Source organism: Littorina saxatilis, linkage group LG5 (genome assembly GCF_037325665.1).
Source record: "Littorina saxatilis isolate snail1 linkage group LG5, US_GU_Lsax_2.0, whole genome shotgun sequence".
NCBI lineage: Eukaryota > Metazoa > Mollusca > Gastropoda > Littorinimorpha > Littorinidae > Littorina > Littorina saxatilis.
Genome location: NC_090249.1, coordinates 21,249,396 through 21,275,652, shown reverse-complemented (window position 1 = coordinate 21,275,652; position 26,257 = coordinate 21,249,396). Strand labels below are relative to the sequence as shown.

Here is a 26,257-nt window from a genome sequence, read left to right as displayed (position 1 = left end):
CACTGTCCAAGCAAAACATCTAGTGCACTTCAACATCATGATTTATTTGATGTAAAATAAATATGATTTGTTATTATACTTGCTATCTGGGATTGTTTAAGGCTCCAGTCCATTAATAATTATATACAGACCTTTTGTGTAGCCAGCTTTAGTGTCAACAATGGCATTGAATTTTGAACAAATATGTTTGTGTAGACAAAACAGAGTAACAATGGCTCTCTATACATGTACATGTATATGCCCTGGTTAATGGAACAAACAAGTCCCATTCACACATTCTCACACAGACTAGTTCACTCACTAATCACTTCAACAACTCAGGAAATGATCCTCAAAAACCAGAAGAGGATCTTACAAAATCAGGAAAGGATCCTCAAAAACACAGCAAGTCACACCCACACAAAGCTCAAATCAGATAATTGGTTATTTTTGCACATTACTCTGTTTTCATGTCTGTTTGTACAATTTATATGATATAATCCTCCATTTTCTCTCCTTATATACACATACAAATACACAAAGCTGCATTGTTTTGCTTTTTTGTTGGTTGGTACAGTCACTTGTACAAATCTTCCCTGTCATATATATATGTACACCACTATCATCTTTTTCACCTTGCTAGCAACATACAAAGAACAAAACGCATTGCACCAACACCTGCCAGGTCTTTCTCCTCAATACCTGTACACAGAAAATTGCTGTAACAAGCACGCATGATTATTTACATACTAGAAACCCTTGTGCACAAACACACACACTTATTGATCACATGGTTATAATAAATACATGTAATGTATGTCTCTCCCAACTGAAGGAACAAACATCTAAGCATTGGGGCAATACTGTATACGCCTCAGTCTACCAAAACTGGAATATACTTGCAGGTCTACGTTACCTAATACAGTTAGTTATATCAGTCTAAATTCACTGATACAAACAGCAAAAGTCACACACCACAGAATAATGTTTATTTTGTAGCAAACTGGATTCTTTCTTTATTTGGTGTTTAACGTCGTTTTCAACCACGAAGGTTATATCGCGACGGGGAGAGGGGGGAGATGGGATAGAGCCACTTGTTAATTGTTTCTTGTTCACAAAAGCACTAATCAAAAAATTGCTCCAGGGGCTTGCAACGTAGTACAATATATTACCTTACTGGGAGAATGCAAGTTTCCAGTACAAAGGATTTAACATTTCTTACATACTGCTTGACTAAAATCTTTACAAACATTGACTATATTCTATACAAGAAACACTTAACAAGGGTAAAAGGAGAAACAGAATCCGTTAGTCGCCTCTTACGACATGCTGGGGAGCATCGGGTAAATTCTTCCCCCTAACCCGCGGGGGGTAGCAAACGGGATGATAAAGGTCTTTGCGTTCTGCAAATCACATGATTATTTTCATGTTTTCCTGTAACTCCCAAATTCGCTGGCTTTCCATATTGTTTGGCAAGCTGTCAAAATGACTACGATAATCTGTGATAAGGTGAAGAATAGAGACACACAATGTCAAACCTTCACAATACTTTCTACTTTGATTCAAGACGCATGAAAAAACACAATGTGAACAAGGAGCACATACTGTTCAAAGCAATATATATTAAGTATATTTATTGTATTTGGTGATTTTCCTATTTCTTTCTACACTGGCTGTCTTTGCATGCTCCACCACTTTATCGCATCGCATGGCAATGTTGTCAATGCACAAGCTCCCTCCATTAAATGATGAAGACCTTATTCTTCAAAAGCATACACATAACATATATAACAAAGTGCATAGTTAAAACTGATAAAACAAACTTAATCTGGTTCTCCAAGCTCATATTTTGCACAACGGTGCACACGGTTTTGGGTTTGAGTAGATGACGCTGCCAGTTGAATCTAGGAGTAAGGATGGAAGAGACGGAACAAACTCAACAGATTAACATGGTTATGTCATAGTGAAACTTATCATCTCCTTTCTCATAAGAAGCGTTTGAATGAAACAAATTTGGAGTTTCTGTGCCATCCAACAGCAAAGTGATGTTATGCCGCCAGATTGTAGACCTGCAACTTACTAAACTTAGAGATACATACCCCCTTCTGATGTAAACACTCATGTAACAATTCCTAGATCTGTTCAGGCTTTTGCAGGAGATAAGAGCACCCTTCCACTTAAACACATACCAAACTTCAATGGCCTGATTATTTTTTTGTGCAGAGCAAGAATTTTTTGTTGATTTAATTTCGTAACTGACATCAGTGTCAACGTTTCTTTGTTTGTTTGTTTGCTCAACGCCCAGCCGACCACAAAGGGCCATATCAGGGCGGTGCTGCTTTGACATATAACGTGCGCCACACACAAGACAGAAGTCGCAGCACAGGCTTCATGTCTCACCCAGTCACATTATTCTGACACCGGACCAACCAGTCCTAGCACTAACCCCATAATGCCAGACGCCAGGCGGAGCAGCCACTAGATTGCCAATTTTAAAGTCTTAGGTATGACTCGGCCGGGGTTCGAACCCACGACCTCCCGATCACGGGGCGGACGCCTTACCACTAGGCCAACCGACCAGTGTCAACGTAAAATTAATTGAGGAAAATATTCCCGCTCTACACATGACTCAGCCAGGCTGTTGATGTTGTAGTATGTGTGCAAGTGAAAGGATGCTCTAATCCCATGGAAAAGCCTGGATGGATGAAGGTTGATCTCTACATGGTAAGGACGGTATCTTAAGTGTTTCATACATATATACTGTGTATTTTATAAATCATTTAAATATATCCTCAGCTTGGCCTATCTTTATGAAGTGGGAGGGAGGTATTTCCACTGGTTTCTTGGCGTACACTGGGACATACTGCCTTAAAAAAATGGTGACACCCTAAAAGTCACACCTTGTCACACACAACTGAATATCTGAAGCATTGGTGTAGCTGAAATGTCTTTACACATACACACACATTTTTCATAAATCGCCGTGATTCACTTCAGCACTCAGTACTGTACAACACTTACGTTTTACTTGCCACATCCATACACCCTCCTGAACTCCATACAGAAAAGGAAGTCAAAAACAAACTGATACAGATCTCGTGTAAAGCATGCCAAGTATTCATACATGGCACACAATCTCACATGGCACTCGTTCCCATTCAATCACCACAGATCTCATCACAACCAACAGTGGTTTATAGCTTTATGAAATCTTGAATACAGTACGTTATGGATCAGTACACTATTATTCATTTCTCTCTCACAAAATCCAAAACACCTGTTTTTGTACTGAAGTTAAATATATTGTGTAATGTTTTTGTTTTTCCATGTCAACAATATAGATCTGCATGATCACATTCTTTCTTTCCTAAAACAATTATTTGTTGTTGTTGTCTTTTGTCTGATACTAGTTGATTCTCTTTCTCTCATTTCTGGCCAGTCACAAGGTCAACTATTTCATTTTTATATTTGTTCATTAATGTTTTACTTGTCTTTTTTTTTTGGAGGGGAGGTACGTGGTTGGGGTTGGGATTTGATACTGTAAATCATTCAGTCCTTTTTTTAGTGAGTACTGCTGACATGTAAATATTAAACCATGGTAAATTTGTACAGTAAAGATGATAAACTATTGTAGAAATGTATTACAGTAACTTATTACATGTGCTGCATAACAGTACTTTACTTCATGCACATACCTATCCATGTTGCAGAAGTCTCAAAGAGTTCAGGCAAGATACAGCTATGTCTGAACCATTGAATATGGCACTTTGCCTCCCATTACCTTACAAAGTGCCAAGCGCCTAAGCAGATCTGTTGGCTAAGAGTGTAACGCTTTTAGCAATATATCTTGGTGCTTGTTGTTCTCAGTATCACTTCACACAGCCTATCACTTTGTCTTTTCTTCCCCAAACCTCAGGTACTAAACCCTTGCACTCATTCATAAACCACCACCGCCTGTGTGACTTAGATAACTCAGTTCAACAAAATGTACACGAAACACTCGGTGTCTGCTCATAATTCACACTTGACAGATCTGACGGTTTCTCTCCCAGGCGGATTGGTGTCAGTGAATAATATGCAGAACAAGTTCCAACACAATGGGTCCATCCTGACTCTGTGTGAGAGCTCCGTGAATAATGGGAATCAACGCACTGTCAAGGTCATTCATGTAGAAGTCAGGCAGTCTCTCTCCCTTGGACCCAACCTCATAGCCAACCTGCAGTACAAAAAGAAAAACAATTGTAAAACCAAAACGTTACACGCACATTTTCGGCACAAGTAACACACACAGTGTATTCTACTAACTACTAAACAATGGAAGATCCTCTCAAATGAGACATCTCCTATTGCATCAAGTAACGAATGGCCTGTGCATCACCAGAAAAACTGAACATTAATTGACCATATATGAGAACTGGAACTACAGGCAACGATTTGGTGACGAGAAATATATATAGCAATGATTCTGTCATAGCAGGTATCACTGAACTATACCTATAACTATACCAGTTATGGTACAAAGGGGGAAGGATAAGACTGTTCAAATAACCAGTAAGAACTAAGAACAGTTTTATTCCAAAGTCAATTGGCTTTTTAAATACCTAAGTTAATTAAAACTAGTATGTGTGCCGGTGAACATATGCACTGATTTCTGTGATGAATATTTTTTATACTCTTTGATGTGCACCCTTATGCTGAGTGTGATAACCCTCGAATGACTAGTCCTGTGATAAATATTGTTCAATGACATATCTAGTCCTGTGATAATGATAGTTTTTAGCGGTAAACTTTTAGCTAAAGCTGACGGCAATTAACCTATTTGGAATCATGTTACTATTCCTGTTAGTGTACATATGCGTGCGCGAGTGTAGTATGCTTCGTATGGTATTTTTATCTGTTGTCTTATTATTTGTTTTGTCTTTTAATGTGCACCACACTGAAATTTCTCTGTATGAGATAATAAAGTATTCGTATTCGTATTCGTAATGGTCCATAAAAGCCAAGAAACACTCACACTGTCCGGCTGAAGGGTGACCCTCAGTCCAATCTTGGTCAGACTGGCCTCCTTCAGTTTTTGCAGGTGAGGGGTCAGCGCGATGCAAACCCCCGTCGCCAAGGTTTCGGCCACTCGGCTCAAGTCTACGGGCTCCCAACGCGAACTTCCACTCTCTGTCTGCAGGAAGAAGACCTCTGTCCATCGGATGGCGAAGCGCTCGCCCACATAGTCTGTGGCATTGTGGACGTGAACACTCTCCACTCCCTCCATGGACATCCCATCCACTGGGCTTTTCACCCTGAGAGGAAGAAAGGAAGATGACTTCAAATTCACCATATGTAGTGAAAGCAATTTCTTCATATAAGAAATCTTGAATGAGTTGCAGAGGTTCACACTAATTTTTGTTGTAATTTTCCTCTGATACTGCTGATTTAGTCAAACTGATCCTACAAGATAAATATTGATATGTAACAGTATCTTTTACACAACACTGATCAATTAACACACACACACACACACACACACATAAAGCAGGGCCTAGCATTGGAAAAAGTGAGTTCAGCTTACAAAGGTGGGGGGCTGGGGGCCACAGGAGGCCCCCAGTGGGGTTCAGGCGCAAAGCCCCCCGAATTTGAAATTTTTTGGAGATTTTTTTACCTAAAATGACCCCCCCCCCAAAGAAGATTGAGCAACTAAATTATGCCTTCACCAACAAGCAAAACACAGACAGAAAACTGACAATCTTGTGTTATTTGGCCTAAAAGTGCCATTCCCACTTCCAGGAATACCTGGATTCTTTGTCACTGAATGGCTGACCACGTTCAACAATGTCGCTTCGAGACATTATTTCAAGTCTAGAGCCACAAAACACCGGCACAAAGCATGCTCGCGCGATGCCAGAGGAAGTGCGTGCTCAAGCAAACTGTCAAACCGATTGAGAATTGAACCGAACGGCGCACAAAACAAAAGCTGGGACTGTTTGGGTTTACCGTTTGGGAATAACTGGTTTTTGCATTTCGGCGTACACCAAATCGAGTTCCGCGTACTGGAGATGTTATTTCGGCGTAAAGTACGCCGAACGGCTTACAATGCTAGGCCCTGATAAAGCCTAAAGCTGGAATGTGACCTGTCTGACAAACTTTTCTGTGATGGAAGGAAATAAAAGTGTGAAGCAGGGAAGAACAATGATCAACCCATAGTCCTTGGGGCTCTGACAAAAGTTTCAAGCATAGTTTTCATACCTCGCACACACCAACGCTAAAGTCAAGCGTCACACATTGACTCACCCCATGTTGAAGTGCTTGTCGTCATCCACACACACCAAGGCTAAAGTCAAGCGTCACACATTGACTCACCCCATGTTGAAGTGCTTGTCGTCATCCACACACACCAAGGCTAAAGTCAAGCGTCACACATTGACTCACCCCATGTTGAAGTGCTTGTCGTCATCCACACACACCAAGGCTAAAGTCAAGCGTCACACATTGACTCACCCCATGTTGAAGTGCTTGTCGTCATCCACACACACCAAGGCTAAAGTCAAGCGTCACACATTGACTCACCCCATGTTGAAGTGCTTGTCGTCATCCACACACACCAAGGCTAAAGTCAAGCGTCACACATTGACTCACCCCATGTTGAAGTGCTTGTCGTCATCCACACACACCAAGGCTAAAGTCAAGCGTCACACATTGACTCACCCCATGTTGAAGTGCTTGTCGTCATCCACACACACCAAGGCTAAAGTCAAGCGTCACACATTGACTCACCCCATGTTGAAGTGCTTGTCGTCATCCACACACACCAAGGCTAAAGTCAAGCGCCACACATTGACTCACCCCATGTTGAAGTGCTTGTCGTCATCCACCCACTGCACTGTGACCACACACACCAACGCTAAAGTCAAGCGTCACACATTGACTCACCCCATGTTGAAGTGCTTGTCGTCATCCATCCACTGCACTGTGACCACACACACCAACACTAAAGTCAAGCGTCACACATTGACTCACCCCATGTTGAAGTGCTTGTCGTCATCCATCCACTGCACTGTGACCACACACACCAACACTAAAGTCAAGCGTCACACATTGACTCACCCCATGTTGAAGTGCTTGTCGTCATCCATCCACTGCACTGTGACCACACACACCAACACTAAAGTCAAGCGTCACACATTGACTCACCCCATGTTGAAGTGCTTGTCGTCATCCATCCACTGCACTGTGACCACACACACCAACACTAAAGTCAAGCGTCACACATTGACTCACCCCATGTTGAAGTGCTTGTCGTCATCCATCCACTGCACTGTGACCACACACACCAAGGCTAAAGTCAAGCGTCACACATTGACTCACCCCATGTTGAAGTGCTTGTCGTCATCCATCCACTGCACTGTGACCACACACACCAACACTAAAGTCAAGCGTCACACATTGACTCACCCCATGTTGAAGTGCTTGTCGTCATCCATCCACTGCACTGTGACCACACACACCAACACTAAAGTCAAGCGTCACACATTGACTCACCCCATGTTGAAGTGCTTGTCGTCATCCATCCACTGCACTGTGACCACACACACCAACACTAAAGTCAAGCGTCACACATTGACTCACCCCATGTTGAAGTGCTTGTCGTCATCCACCCACTGCACTGTGACCACACACACCAAGGCTAAAGTCAAGCGTCACACATTGACTCACCCCATGTTGAAGTGCTTGTCGTCATCCACCCACTGCACTGTGACCACACACACCAAGGCTAAAGTCAAGCGTCACACATTGACTCACCCCATGTTGAAGTGCTTGTCGTCATCCACCCACTGCACTGTGACCACTTCATCAGGCTGGGCGATGGTGACGCTGCCACACGGAATAGTGAAGTCAACCATGTCCTTCATGCTCTGTTTCAGTGCCGCCATCATCTCTGGCATGATCTGAACCATTAGCCCGTCCTCCACGATGCTCGACTTGGCTTGCAGCCCTGAGCTGGACTTAAGCGCGCCATTGAATACTACAAAGCTAGCCCCGGTCACTGTTGGGTTAGAGAGAGAGAGAGAGATGGTGAGTTGGCATGAAACATACTGAAGTCATGTTGACGATTAAAGGTCTCCAAGAACATGAAACAAAAACACTGACACAAGGAACAAAAAAGTGCTTGTGCGGAAACATTTTTCAAGACGTAACGCTCAATCTTGGTACAAATATTGATTAAAAGTGAAAAGTTATTAACTTTGAGTTGGAATAACAGTCTGCAATGTCATGACCAGCTTTGAAACAACTCCCAGTCATCTGCTAAGGTCACATTCCACCTGAAGACAGGTTTGAAAAGTCAAACTGAACTTGAGCTCCTCTTCTAAAGGTTCAACACAAAACTATTTTTCATAGAATGCACGTCCTAGCATTGTCGCGACAACACTTCTGCTTTTGTATGGATTACACAACTGAACCACTTCATTACTGGACTCCAGTACATTGTACTAGCAAATAAACCAGTGGTGGCATGCAGCTTTACAGGAAGACTGTGCAAGACATTCCAAAGCGTTCACCTTGGCGTGGTTTGTTCTGGATGTTGATGGCCTGTGTCTGGTAGGTGCCCTCCTCATTCTGTAAGCACACCAGGTGACTGTCGGCCTCCAAGCTGAAGCTGGCCCCCAGCGCCATTACGTGTTCGTTGCTGCTGCTCACCACCTTCATCACCTGCATGCACCAACAATGTCAGCATTAGAAGAATAAAAAAAATAAAAAATAAAAATAAATTTAAAAAAAACCACTGTCAGCACTTTTTTCAATGAAGCATTAACACTGTGATTGCCTCCATGCTTTGTGAAGAATGTCATGTCTTGGCATGTGGCCCACACGTTCACAAAAGATTTGTTTTAGCATAATATTAGAAGACCAAGTATTATAAAGTTCAGCAGTTATTATCAACAAAATGTTGAAAGAAATTGTGAAACTTCGGTCAATTAATTCAAGAAACAAGTAAAGGATGCGGTGAATTTGTTAGTTTACGATCTGGTCTCATGTCCACTGCAAAAACTGCTTCCACAATATCAAAGTAAACAAACAAAACAGGAGAGATAACACTGAGAGATGTGACAAAGCCTTTAGCAGTCGTAGTAAGGGGCTGCAGCTGTTGAACAGCAAAGACATTGCACATCTGTGACATGAAGTGTGTGACAGCTACTACACATTAAGAAATTCTTCAAAGACTCCAAGATATTACTGTCCTTATAAAAAAAAAATGAGGAAAATTGTCTTGCAGTGTCAGGTGGTCTGAAACATAAAACACATCTAATTCACTAACAGTTCACAATTGCACTGAAAACATCTGAGACTTTCTGAGAAATCACTTGCTGAAACAGACACACACATACCCATGCAAACACGCACACACACATGTAACTTCTTAGCTTCCAGAGAAAAATGTTGACCTTCAACAGAGCAAAAGCCAAACAAGCTAGTCGCCTAACAGAAACATAAGCTGACCTCATTGTATCTGTTGCGGGGGAAGTTGATGTAGGTCTTCTTGTCCTCCATGTGGATGGTGGCGCCGCGGACCTGCTGCAGCATGTACTGGAAGTTGCGGAAGTCTGCCAGCAGGTTCATGATTGTGTGGCCAATCTCAAAGAACACTGGTTTTCTGTTGCGGATGCTCACCAAAGGGCTGGGGTAGTCTGAAGCAGAAGCCACACAAAAAAAGCAATGAGTAATTCAAACATTAATGAAAGACAAACCGCCCTGATATGGCCCTTCGTGGTCGGCTGGGCGTTAAGCAAACAAACAAACAAACAAATGTAAGACAACCTTGGAGATCAACACTAAGTCATCAGAGCACAGAAGTATTCTGTGGTTCTCATCTTATAAGCGTTCATTTTTATTATTATCATCAATATTATTATTTTCATATTAAAAAAAAAGAGACTGTAATGGGTTTGAAATAATGCAGCAGAAAGGCCCAGGCTATCATGAGAACTCACATCTGTACTCAGCCCCCAGTCGCAGCATCAGCCTGATGGGGAAAACCTTGGCCCACGGTGTCTCCCACTTCTGCAGGAGGATGGCAAAGAGGAAGGGGCCCTGAGGGAGGATGAGTTTGTTGGTGCACTGGAAGGAGGAGCGAATGTAGAGCATCCCCCCGTGGCTGCGACTGTCCAGGAACGGCTGGTTGAAGATGGTGTGACCCATGTTGCTCACTGTATTGCCTGCACACATTCACGTCACTGCTGTGTTAAACATTTGCAAGGCCTCAACACTTTGTTCACTACAAGACTGAGTTAATGTATTGCCTGCACACATTCATGTCACTGCTGTGGTAAGCATTTGCAAGGCCTCAACACTTTGTTCACTACAAGACTGAGTTAATGTATTGCCTGCACACATTCATGTCACTGCTGTGGTAAGCATTTGCAAGGCCTCAACACTACAAGACTGAGGTAATTCATCCGATTTGTTTTAATCAACTGTGACAGTGTGGAGACTTTGGCTGACTGCTTTGTCCAACCCTTATTTTTGCATGCCGTTATAACATTTTAGCTTCGAAGCACCCACGGCGGGACATTAAAAAAGTACAAGTGCAGCATTTAAAACAGAAAAGTTGAATGACACTCAAACACATTAACATAAGCAGTGAAAAAGACAACTTCAGTTTCTAGTTATCTTTCTTCTTTCCCCATATTTAAGGATCCTCATCTTTATTTTTTTAGTTTGGCTTTAAAGTCCTTGCCGGCCACAGGACAAGACCATTCTTTCTTTCTTTCTTTATTTGGTGTTTAACGTCGTTTTCAACCACGAAGGTTATATCGCGACCGGGAAAGGGGGAAGATGGGATAGAGCCACTTGTCAATTGTTTCTTGTTCACAAAAGCACTAATCAAATATTTGCTCCAGGGGCTTGCAACGTAGTACAATATATGACCTTACTGGGAGAATGCAAGTTTCCAGTACAAAGGACTTAACATTTCTTACATACTGCTTGACTAAAATCTTTACAAAAATTGACTATATTCTATACAAGAAACACTTAACAAGGGTAAAAGGAGAAACAGAATCCGTTAGTCGCCTCTTACGACATGCTGGGGAGCATCGGGTAAATTCTTTCTCGTCCCAACCAATATGGGACTCCCCCTAACCCGCGGGGGGTACAAGACCATTCAAGTTCCCACCTTTGCTGGCTTCCTCGTACACAGTGCTGAAGTGACAGAAGATGTCCCTGGGCACTGTGTCTTCGTCAGGCAGCGTTTCCAGGACAACCACCAGCTCCTCCTGCCCAGCAGTCACCATGCCTCGCGTTGTGAAACACCACACTACTCGGTCCACGCAGCAATCCACTGCACACAAGTCAACATGCAATTATTTTACTGCATTCTGAGGTGATGTCCTTCACACCTGAAGTTGAGGTGGGCTGCAAAACTCTTGCAATTTTCCTTCATAATAGCTGAAGCAAGTCTCTTATTGACGACTAGAACACAAAATAAATGTACAAGCTGAAAGACTCACCGCTCATACTTTTAAACCGCATGTACGACTGCTTACATTTACTCACTCACACAGACACGTTCTGAGACAAGCACATACATTCCCCCCCTCACAGTCACAACTACACAAAAATATGTCAAAACCCAACTTCTCAACAATCAGTTGCATGTACTTTGTTACGTTTGTACCATATATCCATTTGCTGCAGCGTTCTAATCTTAATTACAGATCAGAGACAAGCAAAGCCAAACAAAAGTTCCAAAAAGCTCTAAAAATGAACGAATACTCACAGTTAATGATCTTGACATTCACGAACAAGTTGAGGTTAATAGCAAAGGTCACCGGGCTGGCTTCTTCATCTGCAATTCAAATAAAACGACTTTAATACACTTTCAGTGAAATACTTTTAATTTCTTCTGCACCTACTAACATCGCATTATGCTCAGCTTAAATTAATAGTAAACAGCAGAAATGTCACATTCAATATATATCTCATTCTTTGCATTAAAAGTGAGATCAGATGGAGCAGAAATATACACGCACACAAAAATGGCTGTCACCAAACTTGGGTTAAAAACATTGCAAAATAACTAAAATCTGGAGAAAAACAGACAAACTTACTTCTTATTTGTGTCATGAAAGATGTCGGTTCAGGATTCTCAGAAAGACTCACTTCTGAAACAGAAAGAGTCAAAAAGATTAAAGTTTTTAAAACAATTTTTAAAAACTACCATAAAGAAATAACACACTAAATGATAAACAAACAATTACATAAATAATATAAAGTAAAATAAAAATAAATAAACTGTTGGAAAAAACAAAAACAAGATATCTGCTGTACTTTTAAGGATTTTGTCCATCATTTAGAAAGAAAAAAAACCAGGAAAATACTTTGAGTTTGAGAAAAAAAGTTGCGACACAATTTGAAAGGATGGCCAAAATAAATAAAATAATAATCCATTATACTTGTGCAATTAAAAGTCATCTTACCTCCTTTCTCGTCAGTATGAACAACGACAGGTGGCAACCCTTCTTCCGGTATCAAGCATGGGTTGCGCATTCCATCATTGCCACGCAAACGGCGAGTCTTTGCCGAGGAGTGGTCACCTGAAAAGTATAAATCATAATCACTCGTAACTTGCAAAGACAAACTGAAGAAAAAAAGCATAAATCAGTCATAATGACTCGTAAATAACAACAGTTTTGCAACGTCAAACTGAAAAAGATGCTGTGGATACCTTTTTTTAGTGTGCACATGTAATAGCTTTCATCATAAAGCAGTTTAACATAACAGCCATAAACATGAAAAAGAACAGTGAAGATTGTTGCATGTCTAAGTTCCAAGAATTGCATTACAATTACATAACCAGCTTAGTGTGTGATTAGATAAACAGCACTTATACAGAAATCAATACATACAGGGAAAGGAAGATAAAACTTAAACACGAAAACAAAAAACAACATGGAAACATACTGAACGTCTGAAGGAACAGACAATGAAAAAAAAAAACCCACAAGATTATGACAAAAAGCCCAAACCTTGCTGCTTTTCAACTTTCTTTTGCGCTCGTCCTGTGCGTCGTGGGTGAGCTCTGGCCTGGTCAGACCCGTCCAGTTCTGTCAAATCTCCACCAGGCCGAATTCCATCCGAAAACATCACCTGTTTGGGTTCGCTCTTTCGGTTGCTTCCTGTGATAATAGACAGCCTTGGTGAGCAGATCGTTAGTACAGCAGCTAGGTTGCTAACTACATCAAGCACCACACCAGGGATTGGCTTGGGCGTCGGTCATCGGTCTTTTGCCATGTTAAATTCGGAAAAGACCGACACACACGGGTCTCAATGCGTCAACTGACCGATAGACATGCAACAGAGTCAGTCAACTCGTCTTATTTTTGTCGGCTGTCTTGTTGTTTCTTTTTTTCCCCTTCCTTATTTAAATGAAATAAATATGGTTATTGTGTCCTCAGACCTTTTATTCCCCTTCATGTAAGACCATTGGATAATAAACAAGAAAATGAAGAAATGAATTGAATTTTCCTCATTTGTACATTGTAAACAACTTTCAGAAGTTTCTCCTCACTACCGTAATGCACATTTGCGGCAGTCCCGTGGTGGAAGGAAAGTTTTTTTCTTGATGGATTGGTTTGCAAAATGACTGATTGATTCATGGCTGAGTCAGTCAATGGACCTCTAGTGGACAAAACCCAAGCCAATCCCTGCCACACAATGTTACAGTCTTACATGATGAATCCTACTTCTTTGTCATCAAGCCAAAAGTGGAAATTCCATTTTTGGCCTGATGACAAATAAAGACTCATCAGGCCAGCAATATTTTGATCAAGATGCAGCTACAAACGAAAAACTAAGAATTGTCACAAGTTAACCAATCACAGCCCCAGCAGTGAAATATAAAACCGGCAATTATTTATCAGCAAAAAAAATGACTACAGTGATTGCAATATTGTAAATCCTGCTACCCATAGTCATCCTGTTCACTGTGTTGTCTGTCTACCCAATTAAACATTTACACAACATTGAAGTAAATGTACTGTTTGTTTGTTCGTTCATGGGCTGAAACTCCCACGGCTTTTACGTGTATGACCGTTTTTACCCCGCCATTTAGGCAGCCATCACCACTTTTGGAGGAAGCATGCTGGGTATTTTCGTGTTTCTATAACCCACCGAACTCTGACATGGATTACAGGATCTTTTTTGTGCGCACTTGGTCTTGTGCTTGCGTGTACACACAGGGGTGTTCGGACACCGAGGAGAGTCTGCACACAAAGTTGACTCTGAGAAATAAATCTCTCGCCGAACGTGGGGACGAACTGACGCTGACAGCGGCCAACTGGATACAAATCCAGCGCGCTACCGACTGAGCTACATCCCCGTCCCGAAGTAAATGTACTAAATACTGCTTAAAAACAAAAGGTTACATAAATGAAAAAAAGTGTTGGCACATGATGGGTTGCGTAATCAATGCCAGCTTTCAATAAAAATATAATTAATTCAACACAGACATGTATGCAAACACATACACATTACAAAACATAGAACACAAGAAGAGCATTTTCTGTTCACTACACATGTCTCGTAAGAAATTTTCCACACAAATGACAAGCAGGAAACAACGAACTACTGTCGTCTAATTGTAACTGTATCTATCAAGTAAGTTGCAAAAGAGAGTATAACTAAAAGCAAAGGTAATAAAGCCAAAGGGAAATAATTCTTGAAACAAGCAAAACAGATCAAAGAGAAAATAAATATGTTATAATGCAAACCACATCATTACATTACGTTAAAACAATCAAGTATAGAGACGAAGACCAGTTAATGAGCAATGACGGACAATTCAATTTTTATAAGCAAGGAAGACTAAGACTAAGAAAAAAGGGATGCGAAGGGAACGACAGTGGGCCGGCGTGGTAACAGAGGCGGCTAACACTAACAGGGAGATTGAGATGACAGGGACCATAAACATAAACTACAAATATAAGTCTTCACACAACCTATCAAAAGAAAGAAGAAAAAAAGAAGGTAGAATATCAATAAACTACAAAGGCCTGTAAGTTTGCAGCTTCCAGGTTCACAGCTCACCCTTTTCATGTATCTAACCCCTAGGAGGACCTAGACCTGACTGCACAAGGAATGTCAAGAAAAAAGGAAACCTAAGAGTAACTCAGTAAGACATTCACAAGTTCTAACACAAACAGGAAGGAAGACAAAAACAACAGAACTATGTTGGCAAGTGTCAAAGATGAAAATGAACAATGTCGAAAGTACTTTACAGTGGAACCCCCCTTTTAAGACACCCAATCTAAGACCTCCCCCTTTTAAGACACCCCAATCTAAGACCTCCCCCTTTTAAGACACCCCAATCTAAGACCTCCCCCTTTTAAGACACCCCATCTAAGACCTCCCCCTTTTAAGACACCCCAATCTAAGACCTCCCCCTTTTAAGACACCCCATCTAAGACCTCCCCCTTTTAAGACACCCCATCTAAGACCTCCCCCTTTTAAGACACCCAATCTAAGACCTCCCCCTTTTAAGACACCCAATCTAAGACCTCCCCCTTTTAAGACACCCCATCTAAGACCTCCCCCTTTTAAGACACCCCATCTAAGACCTCCCCCTTTTAAGACACCCCAATCTAAGACCTCCCCCTTTTAAGACACCCCAATCTAAGACCTCCCCCTTTTAAGACACCCCAATCTAAGACCTCCCCCTTTTAATATTTTCTGTTCAAAACCTCTGAAAATTTGCCTCCATTTTTAAGACTCCCTCCTTTTTAAGATCTGATTTTCTCATCTGGATCTGGTTCTTGATGCCCCACTTGGTGTAGGTCGTGGGGAATACGTCACAGGAGCCAACTTCGGCTGTTTCATGACGGGAGGTGTGCACATCGCCAGTTAAGCCACATTGTGTGGCCTTGTGTTTACAAGATTAAAACTTTTAAAACTTTTTACAGGGCCCGGGTTGACTAGTTCCCGGTCTGTACCCACTGCCTCCCGATTGCAGATGTAAAGGCGCCAGGGGTAGGCAGTCTGACTATGGAGTATGTCAAGAAGTCTTAACAAGAAGGGCAAAGCCCATACGACTCACATGCTTTACACATTTTTCCTACCAAAATACATGTGACCTTGACCCAAGGTCAAGGTCATCCAAGGTCATGCAACACAAAGCTGTTAATTCAAGACATAGGAAGTACAATGGTGCTTATTGGCTCTTTCTACCATGAGATATGGTCACTTTTAGTGGTTCACTACCTTATTTTGGTCACATTTCATAAGGGTCAAAGTGACCTTGACCTTGATCATATGTGACCAAATGTGTCTCATGATGAAAGCATAACATGTGCCCCACATAATTTTTAAGTTTGAAACAGTTATCTTCCATAGTTCAGGGTCAAGGTCACTTCAAAATATGTATACAATCCAACTTTGAAGAGCTCCTGTGACCTTGACCTTGAAGCAAGGCAAACCAAACTGGTATCAAAAGATGGGGCTTACTTTGCCCTATATATCATATATAGGTGAGGTATCGAATCTCAAAAACTTCAGAGAAAATGTGAAAAATGTGAAAAATAGCTGTTTTTTAGGCAACATTTATGGCCCCTGCGACCTTGACCTTGAAGCAAGGTCAAGATGCTATGTATGTTTTTTGGGGCCTTGTCATCATACACCATCTTGCCAAATTTGGTACTGATAGACTGAATAGTGTCCAAGAAATATCCAACGTTAAAGTTTTCCGGACGGACGGACGGACGGACGTCCGGACGGACGGACGGACGGACGGACGGACGACTCGGGTGAGTACATAGACTCACTTTTGCTTCGCATGTGAGTCAAAAAGGAGGGGTTCCACTGTACCAGTTTCACTGTCTATCATGATAGTCAATGTATACATAAGAAGCCAAGCTGGGGGGGCAGGCCAAACTCACCCTGACGCTTGAGGACACCGGTAGGGACCATAACAGTAGGCAGAGGGGCGCGTGCATTGGCTTGCTGAGTGGGGGGGACGGTGGAGCAGTACTCAATGGGGTTGTTAGGGTTAGGGCTCCGACACGCTACCCCCGCCCCTGTCACACACTCCGCTGCCAAAGCAAAAAACAAGCCACGGGTCAAAGCCAGCCAGCCAGCAGCGAGCGAGCAGCAACAGCAGCCACCAGGAACAAAGAGGGAAAGAGTTTTGTCAGTGGTTGTAAGTGTGCAATGTTGGGATAAACACCAATGTAAAATTCTTCTGACTAATGGCTAGCAGGACCTGGATGTTTTTGTCTAGTTTCATCTTTCTTTCTTTTTTTTTGTGGCTCATAGGTGTTATTTAATGGCTTACAGTTACAGTGAGAACTTATCTCTGTCAGGGCTTTATCTGGAATTTATCTCTGACTTAAAAGTAAGTGTAATGGAAGGAGATGTATGATTGAATGGACACAATTCAGATTCATGTAAAAACTAAAAATTAAAAAAGGCATGACCAAAAAAGCTCCAGTCATCCACAAACTTCCCCTTGTGCACATCTCACAAAAGCATGTACTTTTTCAAATATATGCCACAGGTCTGTCAGTTGAATAATACATTGTGCATGAGATGCTCAGACAGCAATACAAAAACGTATTTAGTGGTTGGTTCATGATGAATGTCAATACATGTAACTCTTAACTGCCAACCACAAAAACACACCTAAAGGCAATAAAACAGTACAAGAACAGCCTCACCATCCGTTTTGCTATGTTGGTTGAAACGACTGTTCCAGGGTTTTTGTTTCTTTTCACCTGAAAGTGTTACTGCTACCAAGGATAAAACAGTTGGGCTGACCTAAGAAGCTGTGTTAATAAACTAAGAAGATAAAACACCAGAAGAAGAAAGTGGCCGCACGTCTGCTGACTGCGATACCTGCCTAAGCAGGTCTGATGCTAACTTTATACCCTTTCCAAAACAACTAAAGTTGTGTGGCTGGGAACTGACTGTGTAGTGTGTATAGTGGAAAAGCAACTGTCCTAACTTCAAAAGCAAAAGCACTATTCTTCAAACATGCAATGTGCAAATATTAGTTATTAATAATGCATAACAAGTCATTAAAAATGTCATTTTTTAACAACAAGAACACCAGTAACAGAAGAAAGACTGGAGAAAGAAAGAAATACTGTACTTCTTTGCAATATCTACTCAAACATGATCTACTGCTTTCACATGCCAAGAGTATCACTATCAGCCTAATTTCCATCTGAATACATTTGCAGAACAAAACTTATTATTTTGAAAGCCTTTGCTTTTTCCCCATCAAATTCAAACTCAAAGCAGAGACGCAGTATGAGTATGTTGTTCAGAGAATATTGTACGTATTGTTCATCACATTCTTTGCAAAACATTCGCTACTCATGCAATCTAGTCTTAACACTGGCAATAGCACAGATAGTACTAGACAAGTTTAACAACACAGAGAAGAAGTACAGACAAAACAAGCCATATCACATTATCAGAAGTAAACTGCTACATGTAATCTAATCATAGTCAACAAAAATGTTGGGCCTGCCAAATTTTCTAATTCAACTTTCTGTAAGCTTTGTATAATTAATTCAACTTCATTTGAAAAACTATCAACAATTTTATATGTGACAGCTGGTACACTTTTTCAGGTCAGCACAAACTGGAGTATGATATGAATCATCACATGCTGTACAGGGAAGATAATGTCTAAGTAAAAGCTGTTTGTTTGCGCTGGTATTTTTTGATCTAAGAAAAAACAAATAATCGATTGTGAAAGGGTGGGGAAGGGGGAGGATCAAATCTGTTTAGCAAATACACTTACAGGTTACATAAAACTAGGACATCATAGTCAGGAGTGAATCATTTTGTGTACAGGACCTTGCTTACAGCTCACAAGCTAGTATCTCATTCAATATACTGCTGAAATTCCAGTTATTCGTGAAAGGGGAAGATACATCACTTAAAAGTAATTTGGCACAGACGCTGACAGCAGAATATGTGAAAACACGGTCCATCTTAGAATCGCTTTCAAATCCTATGCTGCAAAACTGTCAGTGTCACTGCAGTCACTGTGCATACATTTGCCATACATCTGGCAGTAACTAAAAATGTATTTTAAACAACATTAACTTACCCGATGAAAGCACATGGTAACATGAAATGCAGACACGTCCGTCTTTATTCTCCAAGTACGTCAACCGAACTTTCTGTCCACAGCAGGTGGAACAGAATATCTGAAAAGATCAAGCAACCAAATGTAAGCAAAAAAGACAGACAAAATAGGAGTTTGCTTTCTGTGTACAGTGTACTCCATAACTTCATAACAAAACCTAATCCAGTTTTGACTATGCTCGCAAAAAGTCACTGAATAGGATAGTCACCAAATAGGATAGCTATATATATATATTGCTATTTCATATGTTACGTGGATTTCCATTGGTCAATTGGGCAAAATTGAGCTCAGTACAAAAGTGATATCGACGACATTTCCGTCGATATCAGTTTTGATATCGACGACCTCTTTAGTTTATTGCTTCCCCACTTAAAAAACAAAAACACCTAAATTTAAAAAAAACCAAATATATATGAAAATGTAATTATCCCAGAATGTAGTTGAGCAAGTGACTAAAGACTTTTTGAAAGAAAAGACATTTTAAAATACTGAAAAGTACAAGAAAAACGTGAACAAAAAGAAATAATAATCAGAGGGAGGGATATGGAACAGCCAAAACTGAGACAAATACTTTTGTAATTTCTTTACAGTAAATACAAAATGTCCAGAGAATTAGCAATATATCTAACATTGACTGACTGTGTGATGATATCTTCTGCTATTGGTCCGTTTCGACAGTGATATCAAAATCTCGACCGTCTCAACAGACCATAGCAGAAGATATCATCAGACAGTCCGTCAATATTGGGTAATATATGTATGCTGGAGTATTCTTTAATCAACAACTTTTCAACACGACAGTTCTTATCTTTGTGACAATCTCAGGTTTTAATGCCATGATGAGGAAAGACAGTGCTAAAAGATGCAACCCCCAAAAGTATACAAAAAATATTCCAAAAGGGTGATGAATAAACAGACTAGAACACTTACTTTCCCGCAAGCTCTGCAGTGGTGGCGACGCTTGGTGAAGGTGAAGCGAACGTCACACTGCATGCAGGTTGTAGCGTCAGCATCTGGCACCCAGGTGGGCGCGATCTTGCCAAGGTTCAGGTGAAGGATAGAGGGGTGAGGGGCGTTGCCGGGCAACTCAGTGGCGGCAGCTGCCCCTTCCAGTTCTTCTTGCTCGGTGCTGATGCTATCTTCATTGCCGTAGCTGTCTGTGCCGCCAACTGCCATGGTGTCCTCCTCTGTGGCAAGAATATTTTACATTTTCATATCATTTTCATAACTTTATTGTCCCATCACTGGGAAATTCGGGTCGCTTCCTCCCAGTGAATATTGTCAATAACTTGAATAAGCATTCATGAGTGCAAGGAATGTTAACTTAGGGAATAGCTTTATGAAGTGTTTCAACAATGTTGTCTTTACTGTATCAATGTTATATCAAAGCATTTTCAGTTTAAGTGAGCAATGTCAAGAATCATTTACCTTCCTCTAGTCTAGGTGTACTATATTTATTCATAGCTTGTCATTGAATTCTCAACCCTGAACACTGCAAAGAAAGGTGAGGAAAAGGAATGCTGCTGTCTCATAGTTATCACAACAAGATTTTGTATGTGTTCCTGTTCATGTTATTGTTAAACAAAGGAACATTCTCACAAAAGATTTTGTTCGCATTCATTGATTCAAGCACCCAAATTAGGGCAATTTCTTCACAAAACAAGATTAACAGTTACATAAAGAACATACCTGAGGACCCTGTTTCACTGGCAAGTCCAGCCTCCTGCAGAAACTCAGCTTTTCTGGACCGTAAGTTGTCGCCATCTGGCGATATGCTGCCCACACGATCCTGTCTGACCGGAAGGTTTAAGCTGGTCGGTCTTTTCATCTTCTGGGCGGGGGTTAAAGATGCTGTGGAAAAACCCCATGAGTGAGGCCGCTGGTTTCCACTGCTTGCCTCCACCCCCTCCCCCATCATCCCAACATCCGGTCTCCGCATCACGGGTGCTTCCTCGTCTTCCTCCATGGCTGACGTCTCCATGGCACTGAGTGTAGGCGCATCCTCCGTAGCACCGACGTCAGGTGCAGGTGCACTCACAGTGGCTGGAGGTGCACCCAGATGTCGGACACCTACACTCTGTAGCTGAGCTGTTTCTGCACTCTCTGGGTTGCTACCCGGCTGCGTCTCCACAGGGTTGGGGGGTTTCATCCCCTCCCCTCCTGTCTTCTGTTGGTTTGCAGATGGAAGAACCACCCCTATGACAGGCCCCATGCTCTGTTGCGGTGGACTGAAGGGGGAGCCCAGGGAGATCTTTGAAAGACCCAGCAGACTGTTGGGTCGGTTCTTCTTCATCTGACTGGGGTCCTTGGGCCTGGCCCCGATTCCTAGCGTAGGAGAGGGGCTACTGGACTGCGCTGGACTGCCAACATCAGGGCTTTCAGTTTCACTGCTAGACCCCCTCACACGGCAAGCTACCATGGAGCCTTCAGGGCCCCAGCCTTCCGCCATGGTTTTATCACAAGCCCTGCTGTCCTTCTTCACAGTCTGTTCGGGCACCACTTGCGTAACGTGTGTCACATCACCGTTCTCTGTTTCTGATGGTTTCTGGGCTAGCTTTGCGGACACCATTTCATCCAGCAAGCCCTCGATTTCCAGTTTCCCTTTCATCACTGAGCTCAGATGACTGGTGTTGCAGACTGCTGGAAACTCCAAAGAAGTAGTGTCTGCTTGCATGTGCAACTGCAAGCTCGACTTGACTTCACTTTTGTTTGTCACCGGGAAGTCATGTGATGTGCTATCCCTCTGTAAGTCACTGTTCACAACATCACTGATGTGATGAGTTTGCAGCTCAGACCCGGAGTCTTTCATGCGCTCTAGCTGCGGATCAGTATTAGAAATTGGGGTATTGCGACGGATGTCTGCCACAACATCAGGCGGCTGTGCACCTGGTACACTGGAATTGTTAATGTCATTCACACTGTTGCACGATCCTTTGCTCTCAGTACTCTTGGCCTTGTCATCCCTTTTCTTTTCTTTGTTGTCTGTGATGATGTCTTTGTGATCACTACAGTCCATGCCTTGTGGTGCCTGTACAATCTGAGTATGATCCCGCATCACTGCTTTGTCACTCGTCTTTTCGTCATCATTCATATTTACACCTGCAGTGTTATCACTGTCAGTGTCACCAGAATCACTCTCAATACCACTGCTGCTGTTATCGTCACCAGCCAAATTGTTCTCTCTGTTGTCTGCGATCACATCTCCACCATTCTGTTGAGTTACACTTTTATCTGAACTTTCTGGCTGTGTTGGTGTTGAAACTGACACCGCAGAATTCTGTGCTGATCTGTCCGGATCCTCAGCCGTACTAGATGCTTCAAGGTCCTGCAAGTATGCATTCATTTCATCTTGGTCCATCTCATCCTCTTCAGGCTCAAACCCCACCGCCACATTCCTTGGCACTATGTTGTCTGTTACAAACCCTGCTGCAGCCATCTCGTCTTGAAGAGAATTGGCTGTGGAGTTAAGTTCAGAGGGAAGTTCCTCAGAAACAGTGGTAACCTGTGATGCCATGTTTTCCTTTGGAGAGTCACTGCTAGTGTCAATGTCTGTGGGGTCTGCACGGGATGTTTCCACTTCCATCTTTTGTGACAGGTCTGCAGTGTGACTGGAGCCAGACAAATCATTGTCAGTGTGTGAGCCTGCAGCCTCCTTTGATCCAGTTGGAACCGGCTGGTTGTCAGTGGTCTGTTGCCGCGTCTCTATGCTGTCTGCGGGTGCATAAATGGAGCGAGTACCGTTGTCCAGACCCTTGCACTCTGTGTTGTGTTGAGGATCTTGCTGGGGCTGGACATCCTGCGGTCCATGGCCCTCAACCAGGATGTTGGACTTGGGGAAAGGATAGGACTGCAGTTCCTGCTCACTGGCCGGAGACAAGGTGTCCGTCTGGATGCTGGCAGGCTGTGATGCAATCAGTCTCAGGCTTGGTTTTTCATTCTCTTCTTTCTTGTGTTCGTCTCGTGATCCATTCAGCACGGTACCCGTTCCCTCGTCGAATCCATTACTCAGCTGTACCTGGGGGAGGTAGGATTCGATGGTCTGCTGTTTCAGTTTTGCATGACTCAGCTCTTGTTCCAAACTGAGAGATTGGCCTGTGCCCGTACCATTCTGGCTGTGGTGCTGATCGGTGTAGACAGTATTGGGATACACACCTAACTGCTTCAAACCATCTCCTCCTGATTTACCATAGGTGTCATAGGGATCATCATAGGCCACAGTCTGAGGCTGATGGTTGTAATGCTTCTTGCTTCCATCCGCCGGCGCTTCATAAGACAGATTTTCCCAGGGCCGATCCTGATGGTTGGCTAAGTACTCAGCATAACCGCTGGGTTTTGTCTCCTGGCCTGGCAAGATCTCCCCTGCTGCTTTCTCTGTTAATATACAGCAATGCACCTTATAGAATTAGAACTTAAATATTTACCCAATGCTTGAATTTGAAAAAAACAAAAAAACAATAGCTACACTAAATGAAGACATGCTACAGTATTGATATGGTACTAGCGATGATTCCAAAGAACGTACCACATCGGTACACAAAACCTTATTACCTAAAGATCTCTGGGAGCAAGATATTTCCTGTTCTCTCTTGATATTTATCCTATTCCTAATATGTATTGTATGTTAAACTAGAATGTTGATTTCATGAAAGAGTGATCTTCACTGATCCTAGGCTAGGAGTAGGACTGCCCAAAACTGACAGACCGTATCAAAGTAGAAGTAGAACACATACCAATACCATGTATACATGTGTCTAGAGTACATGCCAGGGTAAAATGTAAAGTTCTGTAAAGATGGAATTTTTAAGAGTGTAGCTTAAAAAAAAGCCAATATCGCAACTGACCCTTTTTAAAGTATCTTTTTTTTCTCCAAAAAAAAGTGATGTTCTATTACTATTAGTGTGTAGCTAAGTGTAAAGACTAAAATAATAAAAAGCATGTGCACTTTGAAGTTTGATTTAACCTCTAAGGTTGTCTAAACAAAAAGCTGGAGCCTCAAAACAAAGTAAAACTCACAATAGGATACAAAAAAATGATCAAAAACAAGAAAGTGTGTATACATGTATAGCACTTACCTTCCTCTTCAAACTGATCTAAAACTTTGTCAAGATCCACAAAATCCATGTCTGGATGTGCAAAGCAGACCTGAAAGAAATAAACATTTGGTTACACTTGGCGAAAATAACCTGAAGTAAAAAAATCAAAATAAGAAGCTTAAAAGTTACAGGCAGTCAACTGTTCTGAACTCATTAAACTTGATGACTAACCAGTAAATGTTGCACACTGTGACATGTCTTGTATAAATCTGCTTAAATTTTTTTAGCAAATTTATGGAAGTGGAACCCCCTATTATGGCATTAATAGTAATACCTCTAACTCCAAGTCCGAGAATTAGACAATCAAGTTTTGAACGAATTTTAAGGGAGGGAGTCTTAAAATGGAGCTATTGTAGACATTATTTACAACAAAATCTGGAAAACCACGGCCATAAAACAGAGTTGGTATTAAAAAGGGGGCGTCCACTGAACTAAATTTTTTATTGATTATCTGCTCACCATAACATCTAATGAGGGCTCTAGTATCAGAGTGTATACATGTATGTATGCAAATTTTACAATTGTATACAGAATTAAACAAGATTTTTTTTTTTAAACCTCAAAATGAAGGTTCTAACTAGCTATTTTCTAAAAATGTTGCTGGGTATAGATAACTACAGTGGTACCTAATGGTATCTGCAATGTCAGCCTCTCTGATGAGAGGCCACCTCTCTATAAGTATAAAGGACACCTCCTTTAATCTCATTGATTATGTTCACCATAATGTACCTGTCGTGACAGGCCACCTGCAACGTAGGGACACTTTTGGCTGATCCCAAGGGTGTCCTTTCATTAGGCTACCACTTGTACCAGTACCACTGTAGAACACATGACTAATGACTTGTGTATACGTATTACACTGTACACGTTGTGCCATCAACAGGGATTTTCTTGAACTTGAACTTGAACTTGAACTTGAAGTTTACTATGTGGTAGGCTGTGTAGCCTTTACATAGGTCCTATTACTAGACTGTAGCATGCGTGGCGGGCTATTTTACAATCTAGACTAGGCAGGTAGGGTTGTACATAGAAGTACTGTGGCGCCAGAAATTGTCTATCCTGGTCTTAAAGCTGTTGACTGATGGCGCTGTTACTGCCTCTTCAGGCAAACTGTTCCAGGTGTTCACTACTCGCTGGGAGAAGTAATTGCTTCGTACGTTCAGTCTACAGTGGTCTTTGCCGAGTTTCAGAGAGTGGCCTCTAGTGTCTCTACTGCTGATGGGCTCAAAGTGGGGTCTGTCCGCTTCGTACATGCCGTGCACATACTTGAAGGTGTCTATCATGTCGCCCCGCAGGCGACGGTGTTCCAGGCTTGGAAGTTTCAGAGCTTTCAGCCTCTAGATCCAAATACTATGCAATTTCCTTTCAAACAAATTGGCTAAGGATGCACCAAAGGGATCATATTCATAGTATTTCATACCACTGCCGGTGTATTCTCTTAGAAGTTCGAGTTGGAGACATGCAATGATTGATACTAGTCTACTACTAGTTTGATACACTGTAGAGTGCACTACGGATTACATGGGTTGGTGGGTTGAGTGCAGTTCTACAAGAGGCAATGGGAAAATTATGGACTGAAAATAATCTTGGAGGATTTGTTGGTTCAATGACTGAGACTGAGTTCCAGTGCATATTATTCCAGATTACGATGTTATTGGAAGACATGCATTACTGTAGTATGTTAAAACAAGTTGTTCAAATACTCACCAAGTTTTCAACTGCATAAGCCGAATTCAGCAGGCGCTGATCGCCACGACCACAACATACAGACTAATCAATCTAACAGGGGATGTTGACAATCTACTTCAGTCGCCATTTTGGATTTGGGATTACACCAGCGCCCTCTGCGATGACAAGGAGGACGAAGAGCAAGTGGTGCGGAGAGGATTTGACTTCTTCAACACTGTTCTCCACGACGTCGTTGATGAAGAACCAAAGCCAATGGCCCCGTTAACAAACCCGAAAACACAAATCCTGACCCACAACCACGACCTAAACAAATTACTAATCGAAACACAACTATCACGTGATTACGACATAACCC

General features: G+C 41.9%; 1 protein-coding gene across 2 annotated transcripts; it reads right to left on the bottom strand.

Annotated features, from left to right (window-relative positions):
• Window positions 1-23: 23 nt before the first annotated feature.
• LOC138966541 (uncharacterized) lies at window positions 24-26,239 on the bottom strand. Of its 2 annotated transcripts, XM_070338810.1 has the most exons (17): window positions 25,921-26,239; window positions 24,193-24,262; window positions 20,810-23,491; window positions 20,051-20,307; window positions 19,082-19,181; window positions 16,899-17,051; window positions 12,996-13,145; window positions 12,447-12,563; window positions 12,078-12,131; window positions 11,747-11,815; window positions 11,144-11,308; window positions 9,960-10,184; window positions 9,469-9,656; window positions 8,529-8,679; window positions 7,771-8,014; window positions 4,994-5,273; window positions 24-4,195 (listed from the first exon to the last, which is right to left on the bottom strand). In XM_070338810.1, exons 2-17 carry the CDS (start codon window positions 24,239-24,241, stop codon window positions 4,043-4,045), a joined length of 5,037 nt encoding a protein of 1,678 aa, XP_070194911.1. In that variant the 5' UTR covers window positions 24,242-24,262; window positions 25,921-26,239; the 3' UTR covers window positions 24-4,042. The 2 variants fall into 2 exon arrangements, with proteins under 2 accessions (XP_070194911.1, XP_070194912.1); XM_070338811.1 differs by lacking the exon at window positions 16,899-17,051.
• Window positions 26,240-26,257: the final 18 nt, after the last annotated feature.

Bases quoted from the DNA above. Each gene is read 5' to 3' on its own strand.
- LOC138966541 (XM_070338810.1), bottom strand. From the start codon at position 24,241: ATGGATTTTGTGGATCTTGACAAAGTTTTAGATCAGTTTGAAGAGGAA. The intron at 17,052-19,081 runs GTAAGTTAATGT...TTGCTTTGGCAG, and splicing joins TTACCATGTGCTTTCATCGG to CGGAGTGTGTGACAGGGGCG. The intron at 4,196-4,993 runs GTGAGTGTTTCT...TTTGTACTGCAG, and splicing joins TCACCCTTCAGCCGGACAGT to GTTGGCTATGAGGTTGGGTC.